Source organism: Malaclemys terrapin, chromosome 9, assembly GCF_027887155.1.
Source record: "Malaclemys terrapin pileata isolate rMalTer1 chromosome 9, rMalTer1.hap1, whole genome shotgun sequence".
Classification (NCBI taxonomy): Eukaryota; Metazoa; Chordata; order Testudines; family Emydidae; genus Malaclemys; species Malaclemys terrapin.
This window is the reverse complement of record NC_071513.1, coordinates 100,840,453-100,855,481: the sequence shown is the minus strand read 5'-3', so window position 1 is coordinate 100,855,481 and position 15,029 is coordinate 100,840,453. Positions and strand designations below refer to the sequence as shown.

The window sequence follows — 15,029 nt, the reverse complement described above, 5'->3', positions numbered from 1 at the left end:
CACAAAATACATCCTTGTGGAACATGTGCAGTTACCCATTTGAATGCAGTTACCTGTTTTGCCCATGCAACTGCATATTTTGTGTGCTCAGTTTTGTTTGTACCCGAGGAGGTATGTCTTGCATCTATTACTTAAGTGCCTGTTTTTAAAAATATTTTGCCTTATGTTTTAAATTAGAGAACAATTCATAGTGAAAACTCAGATGCCTTTTGCGTATGCCTTCTTTTGTTACTGACACTGTTATTGGACATTTAATTTAACTGATTCATTTCAAGTTTGTTCTGTTCTCCCTCTCTTACAAGCAAACAAATTATTAGCTAAGGTCTTTACAGATCTGTTTCAGGTATTCATATACGAGACAGTAAGGACTCAGGTGGAGTTTGCAACACTGGCTGTTAGAAAAATAATCTTTTAATCAATGAACTAAGCAGATTTGTTCTAAAAGTGTGAGAAAGAATAATGAAGTTCTTCATTGACTTTTTTTTAACTAATGCTCTTCCCAGAGTTAGCAGCACTCCAAAAGCCAAGAACTCAGTGTTAAAACAGAAATTCCATCTTTTTGCACCTTTTAAAATTGTTGAACTCAATAGTGATATTACTAGAATGCTTTAATATTTATATTACAACAGTTGTTAGCCTAGCCTTAAATCTGAACTTTCTTGCTTTGGTCATCTTTAAATTTAGTCTTGAATGTTATCGGAAGTTAACTGTTTAGTCATTTACTTTTATAAGCAGCTAATAATTAGAAAAAAAATTACATTTGTTTGCCATTTCTGCACATCAAGAACCAACCTCCAATCTGTGTTTACTTTCAGGGATACTGATGAATTACGAAGACCAGAAACACTAACCTTGATGCAGGACAGAGAGCGACACCAAGGACAGAGGAGTTATGTAGACAAGGCAGAGAGGTAGTGAAAAGAAGCATGTGATTTCTGTTTTAAAATCAAGTATCTCTTCAGTAATAGGCCTGATAATCAATTGCTTCTTGATATGAGGTTGAACTAAAAAGGTCTTAGAGACAGTTAAATAAGTAACTTACTGAAAGCTGTCAGATAGTGGCAGGGGTGAAAGTAACTAAGGACACTTACCGGTACGGGGGGGTAGTTCTGGCCTCTGGAAGGGGCGGGGCCTCAGGCAGAAGGGGCGGGGCTGGGGATTAGCATCCCCCAGCCAGCCCTTGGCCTGCACTGCCTGGGGCTCCCGTGTTGATTTAAAGGGCCGGGAGTTCCGGACACCGCTGCTGCGGTAGCGGCAGCAATGTCTGGAGCCCCGGGCCCTTTTAAATCGCCGGCCCCAGGGCAGGTGCTCCCTTTGCCCCTCCCCCCCCCCCCGCCCGTCAGTGGCCAGGGGGGCAAAAGGGGCAGGGATGTTAAAGCACTGCATGGTCCTTTGCCGCAGCAGTGCTTTAACGTTGCTACCCCCCCTCCCCTCCCGTCAGCAGGGGGGCGCAGCAACATTAAAGCGCTGCCGCGGCAAAGGACCATCCTTAACGTTGCTCCTCCCACCTCCTCACCCCCCGTCTGCAGCCCTGCCGGTATGGACCCTACCGGCAGGGCCCCGACAGGGGAGGCAAAAGGGGCCAGGGACATTAAAGCGCGGCTGTGGCAGTGCTTTAATGTGGGCTGGGTGTGGGCCGGTGCGGGTTCTTACCGGTATGGAGTACTGGACCGTACCGGCTCATTTTCACCCCTGGATAGTGGTTATTAAGTTCTGAATATAGTCCTGAGATAAGCCAAATTTCACACTATTGTCAATACACTTTCAGCTGTAAAAGGACTTTGGTTTTACACTGGAAATGTGACACAAACTATAGTCCATTGTCTGTGATATAATAAGAAATTATTAGATATTAGATCATTATTGCTGCAGTTGGATTTAACAACTTGTGTGTTAATTTACAAAACATAGTTATTTATCCATTGTTGATTAGAATATCTTATCATTGTTGACTGTTGATGTGTGAAGAATGATTAAATGTAATGAGAAAAGTATACTTATTCTTTGTATGGCTGTCTTTTTATTTATCAGAGCTCCAGCTGATTCATCTTACCTTCTATCTCTGTCCAACAACCACAGTCAGGTAATACACTGTACACCTTTGCTTTACTCTTTTGAGTGTTTCTCTTTTATGCCAAACTAACTTGCTTTTACCCAGTTGATCCACAAAAACATGTGTTGTGTCTCCATAATCTCCCCACCGCTCTCTTTGCACCTATCTTCAATCTTGCAGCCTAATGCATTTATTTTGATATGCAATGGATAATTATTTTGTTCCAGATCTCTCATACAGACGTTGAACTTCACCGAAGGCGAGAGCATGTAGTGGAGCGCACTCGGAGAGAGGCCCAGCTCGCAGCACTTCAGTATGAGGAGGACAGGATGAGGACGAAACAGATCCAGAGGGAAGCTGTGCTTGACTTTGTCAAAGTAAGTCATTTTAGGATTTACTTGATGTCTAATATGTACCTTTCCTGGGTCCTCCACAAAATGAATCGTCTGGCTTATTATTAAGGCTGCCATTTAGTCATGGGTATTTTTAATAAATGTCATGGACAGGTCACGGGGCCGTGAATTTTTTTTTATTGCCCGTGAGCTGTCCATGACTTTTATTAAAAATACCTGCTCTGAGGAAGGGACGGGTACGGGGGCGGGCGGGGGGAGACGCTGCTCAGGGGGTGGGAGGAGGGCGCTGACCAGTGGCTGCTCTGGCTGCCCCCAAGGCCACATCCCTGCTGCTGCTCCGGCCGCTCCCAGGACCACTGTTGGGGGCCACCGAGCTGTGGCTGCTTCCGCTGCCCCAGGGACCATTGCTCAGGGGGGCTCCAGGGCCGGTTGTATCCGCCACTAAGCAGCTGTCCCTGAGGTCTGCCACACTGGCCGCTGCAGAAACCACAGAGGTCATGGAATCCGTGACTTCTGCGACCTCCGTGACAGACACAGAGTCCTAATTATTATTTAACATTGGTATATCACGCCATAGGTGTGCATGACGTTTTACAGAGAGAACAAAGAAATAGTCTCTGCTCTTGGAAACTTCCAATCTAAGTTATAACTGCAGCTTGATGCAGGGAGAGATGATATTAGGGAAATGGGGAGAGGGAGGTTTACAGTTACAAAATGTCTTGTTTTCACAGAGGGTGCATTATGTTCATCACTTTTCTCATTAATTTAGATTTGGCAAGGTTGGCCTTGTTGGAGAAATTGTAGAAAGAAGTAGGCTTTGAGGAGAGATTTGGAAGATGAGGAGATGGTTGTACAGATGAGAGGGGACTGTGGTCTAACCAATTTCCACACCTTAGATCTCTTTTTCTATCAGTGATGAGCACATTCAACTCTAGCTATCACAAAGAAAATGCTACAGTTACACTTGATGATTAAGGATGATCTGCAAGGGAAGAAGACTGTCATTTTGTGTCTTTGAAATGTATGAAGCCACTTTAAGGAAGGAATTTTAGTGGACCATTCAAAACTCTGGTTTCTATTAAAACCTATTTAGCTCGGACTCTTTGCAACACTTGGGAGAAGAGCTGTCTTTGTTAAAGATGCAAGCCCCTCTCCCTTTCAGACTTGATGTATTTCGTATGCATGCTTTTGTGCTAAAATTCTACAGAATTGTAACATATATGATTGTTAGCAATGTCACATCATTACTACTGTTTAAAGGTCTTACACAAGTGCCCAAAACAATTGACTCTCATAGAATAATTGTTGCTAGACGTAAAGAGAACTGAATGAAAACATTGTTATTCATGAGCAGTTAGATATTTTCAGCTAGGTACTTCCTGTTTGGGGAAATGTTTTGGGCTTTTTGTATAACTTGAATATTAAAAAGAACAGGAGTACTTGTGGCACCTTAGAGACTAACAAATTTATTAGAGCATAAGCTTTCGTGGACTACAGCCCACTTCTTCGGATGCATCTAATAAATTTGTTAGTCTCTAAGGTGCCACAAGTACTCCTGTTCTTTTTGCGGATACAGACTAACACGGCTTCTACTCTGAAACCTTGAATATTAAAATGTTTTTAAAATGATATAGAAGTTTTAGACTGAGAATATTCACTAAGTTTAGTTTAGTGAAAACTTGAAAGTTCCTCAGTGCCTATTTTATTTAAAATTAAGGCTTCCAGTGTTTTAAACACCTCTAAATACTGCTCTCTTATTCCTGTTATAATCAAGTTTATGCTTTCCTATCAGCTCCTATTAACTCATTCCTTTGATTGTTCTGCAGCAAAAGGCATCCCAGAGTCCTCAGAAGCAAAGTCCTCTGGATAGTGAGGTAAGAGCCGCATAGTGTATTAAGGTGTGTGCTGACTTTATCCCTGATTTTTAGTACCCGCTGTTGAAACATTTTGTTGCTTGTGGTGTAACCTTCAGTGGTTAGTTTAAAGAAAACTGTGCAGGAGCTAAAGAACGACAAATCTTCTTTTTGTTGCTTATCATAGCAGTAACATGCCATATTTTTCCTTCCGTTTCATGTATGATTCCTCTGTACTCTGTGTGTTTTGTTGTGTTGCTTTTGGGTGCTTTTCACGTTTATATATAATACACTTCATGTTACGTTTAAGATTCTTCTTGAAGCAGTGCAGCTAGGTTAATTGACTTCCTATTAGGAGAACTAAAATAAGCACTTGTACTGTGTTGCAGTCATTTCTGTCCTAGTGTCCTCTCTTCCCTTTCTTCACATATTTATTGTTAAGTTACTAATTACCCCTGAAAATGAAGCATCAGAACTTTTTGTGTTCCCAGTAAACAATACCAGCTTTGGTTTTGCTCTTCTTATTACCTAAACTCTAATAACTAAATTATACTTGAAAATTTTTTTAAATGGTTTCACACTGTGCTGAAACAGATCATGGCTTAAAAGCTGACCTGATCTAATGACATTTGTTCATTTTCCACATCAAATTTCTGTAGAGTAATAAAATAGCTTTTTGTCCTATTGAAAGATAATTTTAGTTGGCAGTATTAATCACATCGGAAGCGTTAATGACTACAGTACTCAGAAAATTAGTTGAGAAGCATTTTCCAGTTGACTATTTCATGTGAAAATTATGCAAACTGGACTGTTTTAAATAGTTTTTTCCTCCTTTCTTACTTGATAGTCTTCTGATTTGTAATATTGTCTAAGGATTCTCTTGCAATTCCACAGTAAGAAAAAGAATAGCAACAGAAAATAAAATAATTTGTTCTTGAATTGGTACGAACACATTCTAACCACAGATCATGTGACTACATATTAATACATTTTCTATTGTTTAGTTACACATACTATATTGCATTGTAAACCATATAGCAAAACTGCCCCAAAATGCTATCAACATAAAGAAACTCACCATATTCCAGAATGTTTCTGTGAGTTTGTATATTATGTCATTGTGTTTGTATGTTTCTGACATTCCTCCATCTCTCCCACCTCCTCAGTGTCCTTTTCCATCCAGAAGGTCTCAGCACACTGATGATAGTGCCTTGTTAGTGGTAAGAACCCTGCACGAAATGGCCTGTTTATGTGGCAGAACCTAGAACATAGAGTTAGCATGATTCACGCAGATTAGACAGATTTAGTAGAGCTAATCTGAATAGCATAAAACATGGCTATCTTCGCTACAAAGTGATTTGATTTTGTTGTGAACTCTGATACTATTGAATTCACATTTGCACTGCCTTCCAGCTGTTATGCATCCAGTGTTAATACACTGAAATTTCCCCATGTTTGCAAAAGCTAAACATTTTAATAAGAGTGTAATGATATAACTGTTGCTGGAAATGAGAACAGTTTCTAAAATGCAGTGTTACCTGAAGAAGAGCTTGGTGTAAGATCAAAAGCATGTCTCTCTCACCAACAGCGGTTGGTCCAATAAAAGATATTACCTCACTCCTTTGTCTCTTATGTTACCTCATTAACAGTCCAACTTTAGTACATTCTTCTATTAGGCTCACCTGCACGTTACCTAATACTTTAGTTTCACAACATTAATATAAAGCTTGGAGATGTGTCCTCCTGCCTTAGCTTGTTTGCCTACCAATCATTGCCTTATTTGTTGGATCTAGGGTCTTAGTCATCATAGACTATGGTAACAGAAGAGGAGGTTCACAAGTCACATATTATTCTTTGCTTCTGTTTCACTGTTTATCAGTGAAAATGTGTATAAAATCACCGATTCTGGATGTTTTTAAAAAGTTTAAACATTAATAGAGCTACTTCATTCATGTTTTATGCTATTCCTTTCATAGTACCTTAGAGAGATTCATAGTAACTAAAGAGTTGAGTTAATGCAGTAGTTTTCTCCTTTCATCGCCTACAGAAAATGCATCAGATCTGCCTGCCATTGCATGACTGCATGCCTCAGATTTATTTTTTTATTACATACCCTTCAGTTCTCTGCCTGTGTGTTCCTGTGTACAGCAAGGTTATCAAGTGCAGCTCAGGAGCATTGAAAGAGGTCAAAAGTGTGAAGATTGTCCCTATTCAGATTGTTGGGATTGCATAATGCTTGGCATCTCTCTCACTGCTCAAGTGCTTCATTTCATATTAAATACAGATTAGATGTTGGAACAATAAGAAATAGGGTATGTAATAAATTAAGGAGTTACATTTAGCTTTTGCTTTTAGATATGGTCATGCCTAGAACTATCTATATCAGGGGTCGGCAACCTGCAGCACGCGTGCCAAAGGTGGCACGCAAGTCGATTTTTAGTGGCACTCTGCTGCCAGCCGGGGTCCCAGCCGCCGGCCCCGCTCAGCCCGCTGCCAGCCTGGATGAATGGAACCCCAGGCCGGCAGCAGGCTAAGTGGGGCCGGCAGCCGGGACCCCAGCTGCCAGGAGCCAGCGGATGGAAGGGGTCCTGGCCGCTGGCCCTGCTCAGCCCACTGCCGGCCTCGGATACTGGCCGCCGGCCCCGCTCAGCCTGCAGCCAGTCTGGGGTTCCGACCACCGGCCTTCTGCCAGCCGGAGTCCTGGCCACCAGCCCCGCTCAGCTCGCTGCTGGCCTGGGATACCAGCCACTGGCCCTGCTCACCTCGCTGCACTATTATTTACTTTACATACAACAATAATTTAGTTATATATTATAGACTTACAGAGAGAGACCTTCTAAAAACGTTAACATGTATTACTGGCACGCAAAACCTTAAATTACAGTGAATAAATGAAGACTTGACACCCCACTTCTGAAAGGTTGCCGACCCCTGATCTATATAGATCATTATCTTGTAGTGTAGAATATATTTTACTTATTTACTCATTCTTATATAATAAATTCAGGGGGGAAAAACTAAACAGAAAAGGTTATTTTTCTCCCAGTTGTTGATATTCAGTTTTTATGAACTTCAAGTGTTTGAAATATATTTATAAGGCATATTGTAAGGAATCTTTTCTATTTGATGTTGTTGTTCAATTGGTGAAGTATTAAATTAATCTATTGCATTTTATATGCTGTACATAACTACATGGAGATTTCAGAAATGTGCTTTCCCTGTTATGTTACTGGGACTTTAATCACTGTGGCCTTCTTTTAATATCTTCACTCATGTTCACATCTGCATATTTTACCAAGTGACAGCTAGGAAATTTATAATTCCCTAGCTAATAGGGAAATGTTTACATCAAACTGTTAAATTGGTTTCCCCATTCTGTTACTTTTACTATTTTGCAGAATTATTAAATTATAATAATCCAGTACTCTTTGCCTGAAAATACCAGTTCTGAAGAACTGTTCATCATGTGCTGCAGGTTGTTTTGTACTGAGAATGATCATACTTATGCCTATTGATTATATAAACCAGGAAAACTGTTTCTAATGAGTAATTGAAACATTGAGCCATGGAAATTTCATAAAATGTAGCATTTACATTTATAAGAAAGTACTGTTTCTAAAAAAGAACCGATACCTGTTATTGGGCAAGTTATCAGTCTGCTTCAAAAGAGTTGCTTGTGATTGGAGTTAAAACTACTTTAACTCCAGTTAGGCTTCATCTGTCGTTTTCACCAGCCTTAGGGATTTGAAATGTAATTTATTTTTCTTTCACAGCTAGCTTTTGTACATTTCTTCTTCCACTGGTGTGCAGAGAGCGTTACATGCTTCACTCCCACTTCTTGATGGCTGTTTTTTCCTTTATATTTATTTTCTGAAATGTGTCTAGGTGGACTTGGGAAGAATAAACACCACTTTTCTTTTCTCTGCTTTAAAAAACTATGAATGATTATATGGATTTTAGTGAATTTGACCTAAGTAATTATTGTGCACTTCTGAACTTGCAGATAAATTTTATTTGAAAGTACCTGATTTTATTCCAGTGGAGACTCTAACAATTACTCTTGCTTTATGGGAGTTGTGTTCTATTTTAAACACAATGGAGTTCTATGTAGAACTATAATAAAGACCTTTTGTTTGGCATTTCCCTCATTACGTCAGAGCTCTGCAAACTGAGAAGTTGCTTTTCTTTTGTTCTAAACCAGTGGTTCTCAAACTTCATTGCACCGTGACCCCCTTCTGACAACAAAAATTATTACACGACCTCAGGAGGGTGGACTGAAGCTTGAGCCCACCCAAGCCCCACCATCAGAGCAGGAGTGGGGGGTGTAGGCCTGTAACCTGAGCCCCGCTGCTCAGGACTCAACCCCTGGGTGGTGGGGCTCAGGTGTCGGCTTCAGCCCAGGCCCCAACAAATCTAACACCAGCTTTGGTGACACCATTAAAACGGGGTCCCAACCCACTTTGGGGTCGTGACCCACAATTTGAGAACCGCTGCTCTAAACAATAGTTTCACCTGCTTGTAAGGAAACTGCATGAAAACTGGTTGATTGGAAAACTTTGTATGCTTTCCCCCCCTTTATGCTCTTCTTGCATGCACAGAAAGTGGTAATGGAAAAGGAACTTAGGTTTGCAGCCTTCTTTTGAAGTCTCACACCATATATTTCTTGGGCCTCTTTGTAAATGTTGCCCTTCATGAGAATGGTTGCTGTAAAGATAATTTTTTCACAAATCACAAAATTAGGCAATGCAGTAGACTTTCAGCTGTAGTACTTTATTTTGTTTGTACACTTTCCTTTTATAAAGGTCTGTTGTCCTCACAATACACAGATACACATACTATTCCTGTAAGCACTAATAGTAGTACAGATTAGTCGTATGTTTCTTCTAATGTGTGTGAATTAAAGTGATTCCATGACAAGTGGAGTTAGACCATAGTATCGGAAATGTGCACACTGTGATGAACTTCAATCTTGTTGATTAATTTCAGCTAGACTGACTAAAAGTTTGCTAAAAAATGAGAGAGAGAAATCGGTGTTCTCTGAGGGGAGCCAAAGGGGGTTGTTATCCATGTGTCGGTTGTACACTAGAACCAAATCCTGCTTGCCTTACTCACAAAAGTAGTCCCATTGGTTATAACTGAGGTTACTTGCATTGACCATACCAAGGTCTCAGCCTGTGCTGTGACCACTGCTTTTTACTGTATTTGTCCTCTCACGGTTGCCTGGTCCTCACCCTGGTTGTTGTATTCACCTGTCATGTCTCATCTTATACTTGGATAATAAGCTCTTCGGGTCATAGACCATCTTTTCATTGCGTGCACAGCACCTAGTACGTTGGGGCCATGATCCACAATTAGGACCTGAAAGCACTACTGCAGGGCAGTAATAATTGTGTGAGTAAAGTGAGCAGGATTTAGCAATATTGTAACTTGTATTTTTGATTTTTCTGACTATCAAACAGAGGGTGTCCTTTTCAGTATTTACATACTTAGTTATTGAATTCACCCATAATTAAATTGTAATATCCTGATTCTTCTAGGGCACAGTTCTTCTTTTGAATCTGCTCCGTACAATCCCTATTTGCTGCAATTAGTCCTAGTGCGGGGAAATTCCTATGACTTCAGTAATAAGAGCTGAGCATGGAGGCCAAGTGAAGAGTTTACAACAGCATATTTTAGGAATGAATTGTTGAACCTGTCACCAAGACCAGTATCCTGGTTCCTTTGTCGTTGAATGTACGTCTTCTCAAGATGATTCTTTGCCTCACTTTACTTCCTCCTCTTTTTCCTCTCTCTTTCCTCTGCTATTCCTGACAGAATGGCTTTGAGCCTCTCTTTGTGTTTGAGATTGACAATAACACCAATACCATTAAAAGAAGGCCGGGGACTCTCAAACAGGTGAAGCGCATGCAGCGTGTTACTGTTGTGGCTGTCTTACTCTTTTGTGTACCGCTGTTTCCTCCCTGTTGCCTGCTGATGGGTGTGTGATTTGTGTCTAAGCCCTTCTGTTAGCCTGTGTCAGGGATGAGTTGCTCGTTTCTTATAGAAACAAAGTGTTCAGTTAACGTTGTGGGCCTGTGCAAATCCCTTTCTTTAGGCATCATTTAAAAGCCTGTGGGTTCTTTACTTGTTTTGTCAACTGTATCCCAGGCACGAACCAGGCCTCACAACACCCCTTCCCCTCCCCCACTATATTAATGTAGTGAGGGAGTTGTCTTGCGAGCTACTAAGGCTACCAAGATGCTTGTGCTTAAGGCTGGCCCTGCACATAGTTTCAGTAAGAGATGGCTTCTCTCTGTTTTTCGAAAGGGGCAGTGTGGTAACAGTCATGTTAAGATTTCAACAAACAAGTGTGTGTGCATTACACCAAGATGGTTGTTGGAGGTAGTAACCTTTTGTTGTTTTGTGTACGTTCAAGTATTATTTGAAAACAGTTGTGGAAAGTACCGGTCCCTTCTTTACTCATCCAGCTCCTGAACTGTGCTGCTTTGAGTGTACTCTCTAATAACTTGAAGGATATAGTCTAGTTTGTGCCACTTAAAATCTAAGGGCACAGTTCTGAGTTTGCATTTCCTGTGTGCAGGAAAATGTGGGACTGGGTAGAACCACAGTGAAACTGTTGTGCCTGATCCAGACTCCCCTATAACTTGCCGTGTTGACACACTACAGGCCCTTTGTGTGTCGAGTCACGGGCAAGACTTAGCAGTCAGGGTGTATAGTCAGTGTGTCTTTATGTGGACTCTCCTTTGCTCTCTAGCAGACTATGTAGGCTGTAGCCTTTTCATCACACTCAGTGCACATATTTGAGAGCAGAAGTAACAGCTGAGGGGTCCATAGCTAGCCAGCATACGGGCACCAAATATTGCTTTTCCGGACTTTGGTCCTCAAGCTGCACCTATTGGTTTAAAAACTTCTACCAGTAAAAAGCAAGAACCACTGTGTAAACGTGAAGAGTAGTTCATCTTCTGCCTCTTTGACATTTATTAAAATATGAATCATAGAATCATAGAAGATCGGGGTTGGAAGGGACCTCAGGAGGTCATCTAGTCCAACCCTCTGCTCAAACCAGGACCAATCCCCAACTAAATCATCCCAGCCGGGGCTTTGTCAAGCCTGACCTTAAAAACCTCGAAGGAAGGAGATTCCACCACCACCCCAGGGAACCCATTCCAGTGCTTCACCACCCTCCTAGTGAGGGCAATTTGCTCACTAAAGCATTGAAAAGCTTCATTTCAGACATCTTCTCTGATAGCCTAGTTTCTGTCTCTGGGATTTTAACTCACAAATATCACTTTTTAAATTTTTCATTGGGAAAATAATCAGATGTTGTGCCTCTTCTTGTGCCTTGGAGCCAATCAGATGATGTTGTTTTCTGCACATTCATGAAGTTACTAGGAAAACAACCTATTCAATTCAACGTGAAATTTGTATTTTGAAAGTGTACGCAAATCTGTTTATTCTGATTAGTGGTTTAAAATTAATTAGTGGGTTTCGTGTCAGTGAGTGTGGTGACCAGTGCAGAGCTTTCTACCAATATGATAGTTCTTAGTTCTGCTTTTGATGTGATTGTGTTCTTGTTTTAAATGAAACATCCCATCTTTCAAGTTCATGGACTGTAATATTTTTGAGGGTAGGAAAATTTTAATTGTATTGTAGTTTTAGCAAATAAATATTCTGGCATTTTTACCTCTCCCCACTAATATCTTTGCAACAATAGAACATTTGTAAGAACCTGCCCCTTTTTAATCTTACTGGTGCATTTTGCCCATGCACATCATGTCAACTGTTTGCTAACGTTGGTACTGCCTTCTTTCTTTCCGTGTTCAGTCGCTGTCAGGGTTGAATCAAGAGGGCTGTGCTACCACCCTGCCTCATGCCTTCAGATCTGTCAAGGTATCTCTAGCTATTATTCACCAGTAAAGCCAACAAAAAACTCTGAGAGCCATAATTCTATTCTAATATGTGTTAGTCTGCCAGCTTCTAATCTGAAATTCAGAGGTTATGAACTTGACTGACCTGATTAAATTGCAGTAGGTTTTATGTTGCTTTAGCTTTTGGTCCTATCTTCAGTGAGCCTAAACCATGCAAATATGTTAGTAGCTAGCAGGGTTTCAATCCCTGTATGGATTGATTCTTACATTCTTGTTGCCTGTCACCATTTCTTTTATTTTCTCTTCCCCAAGCCAGCAACTGACTTGTAGCTTACTGGAAATGTCACTGCTTTTTTCTTTACAAGTTTACTCTTACCATAAAACGTACATCATCATCTGCTGTGGAAGCTTTATTATATTGAATAGTAAAAAGCATTAATCACAAGAAATCATTAATCCATCATTAACTAACCTTTGATCAGCTCTTTCATTAGTTCTAACCACAATATTACTCCGAGGGTGGGCAGGAGAGTGAAATTCAATTAATACTAATTTTGCTCTTGCAAAGATTTAGAGTGGGTTGTGTATTCAGATCAAAGCTGCTGTCTTGCATGTTTTGCATGATATTTAATTGAAAAACAGGTAATATCCCTATTCCTACCCTGAAAAATATTCAAACACAGCTTTGCCACTGTCCTTTCCAGAAGCAATACCTCGTTCGCCGTTTTATTCCTTGAAGAAGACGACTTGCATCAGTTCTGCAAAACAAGTGCCTATTGTACATCTTTTTTTAACAATAGGCTGTTTTTTCCCTTATATTTTTTTTTCTGAAATGTGTCTAGGTGGACGGTAACTTCTGAAAAGCTAGTCGTAGCCTTTCTCAATAAGGATCATTAATGTTGTTTTACTTATTTGTCCACAGAGTGATGACAGACCCACTATATCAGCAGCTTCACCGACTACCCAAACAGGTAACAGGAGAGAGATGCAAAACGTCTAAAAAGAAGGGATAAAGTAGGTTAAATTGCTTGCTTGCATAGCTAGACTGTTAAAGATGTCATTCCTATCCGTAAGCTGGACTGCTCTGTCTGTGGGTCTGATTTGTTGTTAAATTCTCTCTTGAGTCACATATGTAAATAGAGCACAGAGCTGCTGGCACATTCTGTGGGAAGTAGTGGGGCTCCACATTTTCCAGGCTCTGGCATTGGTGTTGCCCTAATGACACATTAAATACAAAATGGAACAATTTGTTGGTAACAGTGCATGGAATGTGCTTTGCATGCAAGTGCTCTTGAAGGTGCCTCTTTCTGTCCTATGCTTTTATCATGCATGGCTGTAATTTATCTTGTCATTCTGTTATAATTTTATTTTGTTCTTTTAATTACTACAGTGCTAAACTCGTAACCTTTTCCTTCTTTCTCCTCCTTTCCTTTCCTGTGCCTTTCCACATTTGTTCAGTCCACCTTTCCTCTCTGTATCCTGGCCCTGCCGCTCCTCCTTCCTATAGAAACCCTTCCCAGCGACCTGAGAGTTTCCTTTTCCGAGCAGCTGTAAGGGATGAAATGAACAAAGGTAGGTTATATAGCGGGAGAAGCTGGACTGTGTAACAAAGTTATATTAACTTCCATGTTAACCAATTTTTGCACAATTGCATTATCTTGACACCAGTCGCTAAACTTTCTTAGAATAAACCATTATAGTCCCATTTGTAATAAGTCCAATATTTTTGTCTTGGTAATACATACATTTAACAAATATCAAAGAATTTGATGTGCAGATTTGTGGAGTGTTTGTGTGTGGGGGAGATTAGTGTTCTGCTCTCCTGAATTTATACTTTAAGAGGCTATTGTAATTCTATTTATTAATCCCCTTGATAGCAACAAAGGCAGCGTTATAGACTTTGCATTGTACTGTAGTACATACCAGAATTCATACCTTTGTAGTGAGATTGAGGAAAGTTGTACAGAGCAACATTTCAGCTATCTAAAATTAATCCTTTTTATGCAAGTGTTTATTGGGCAAAAGAAAATTAACAGCATCTAGGCCTTGCTTAGATTAATAATCTAATGGAGGAAATCAATTTGTGACTAGAAATGTACTGTACCCAAACTTGCATACTGTGAGGGTATAATACTGCATTAAAGGAATACCTCCCAACCAAATGCAGTTTGTCACTTTCCTTCATGCTATTTTTCTAGCTGTTGCTTCATCTCCCTCTTCTGCCACATCTCCTCCTAATGATTCTACAGACCCCAAAGCAAGGCAGAACTCCAAGCAACGTGAGGAAGAGTTGGAGCTAATAGAGCAACTGCGGAAGGTGTGTACTAGCAGTAACTAGTATACAAACGTTTTAGCAAATTCACTGCAAGTATGATGCAAATGTTTCTTCGTTGTTTTGGACTTGCTTCATTTAACCAGTGCCAGCCATAGTGTTTTGGATAAATTAAATGTTAGTAACTTCACAATCTAAAATTTTTCCATTCAGTTGGCTACAGTATTCTTCATCTTACTCCTGTCGTGTAATGTCACTTCTCGTACACTGTCAAGTTGTCCACTCCTACCTGATTGCCAATGAAGCCAGTGTTCATCTCCCACTTGTTCGAAGATTTAAAGACCATCTTTGTGCTTTCTCCCAGGCTGCCCCTCCCAGTTAGGAGGAACTCCCTGTAAACATCATTGTCCTCTTTCAAATCCCTTCTTAAAACTCTCCTTTGCCATGATGCCTACAAAAAGCTTGGCAATGGTTAGGCAATTGGTGTGCTCAGACCACTGCTAACTAATATCATGTTGCCTTTTACTACCCATCAGTCGGTATCCACCTGTTGTCTCCCGTCTGATACTTAGGGCTTGTCTTCACTACCGGGGAGATCTCTGCTGCAATCGATGCAGCGGGTGTCGATTT

At 40.5% G+C, this 15,029-nt stretch overlaps 1 protein-coding gene across 7 annotated transcripts in view; it reads left to right on the top strand.

Moving 5' to 3' along the window:
• The window catches only part of LRCH3 (leucine rich repeats and calponin homology domain containing 3), a 111,852-nt gene that overhangs the window by 78,553 nt on the left and 18,270 nt on the right, over nt 1-15,029 (top strand). For 3 of the 7 annotated variants that reach the window (XM_054040135.1, XM_054040133.1, XM_054040138.1), the window contains exons 11-19: nt 816-911; nt 2,032-2,083; nt 2,281-2,430; nt 4,233-4,280; nt 5,426-5,479; nt 12,084-12,149; nt 13,050-13,098; nt 13,586-13,699; nt 14,326-14,444. In XM_054040135.1, coding sequence (XP_053896110.1) covers nt 816-911; nt 2,032-2,083; nt 2,281-2,430; nt 4,233-4,280; nt 5,426-5,479; nt 12,084-12,149; nt 13,050-13,098; nt 13,586-13,699; nt 14,326-14,444 — 748 coding nt within the window. Of the gene's footprint in view, nt 1-815; nt 912-2,031; nt 2,084-2,280; nt 2,431-4,232; nt 4,281-5,425; nt 5,480-10,073; nt 12,150-13,049; nt 13,099-13,585; nt 13,700-14,325; nt 14,445-15,029 lie in introns of those variants that run through there. The other 4 variants (XM_054040139.1, XM_054040134.1, XM_054040136.1 and 1 more) reach the window with 3 other exon arrangements.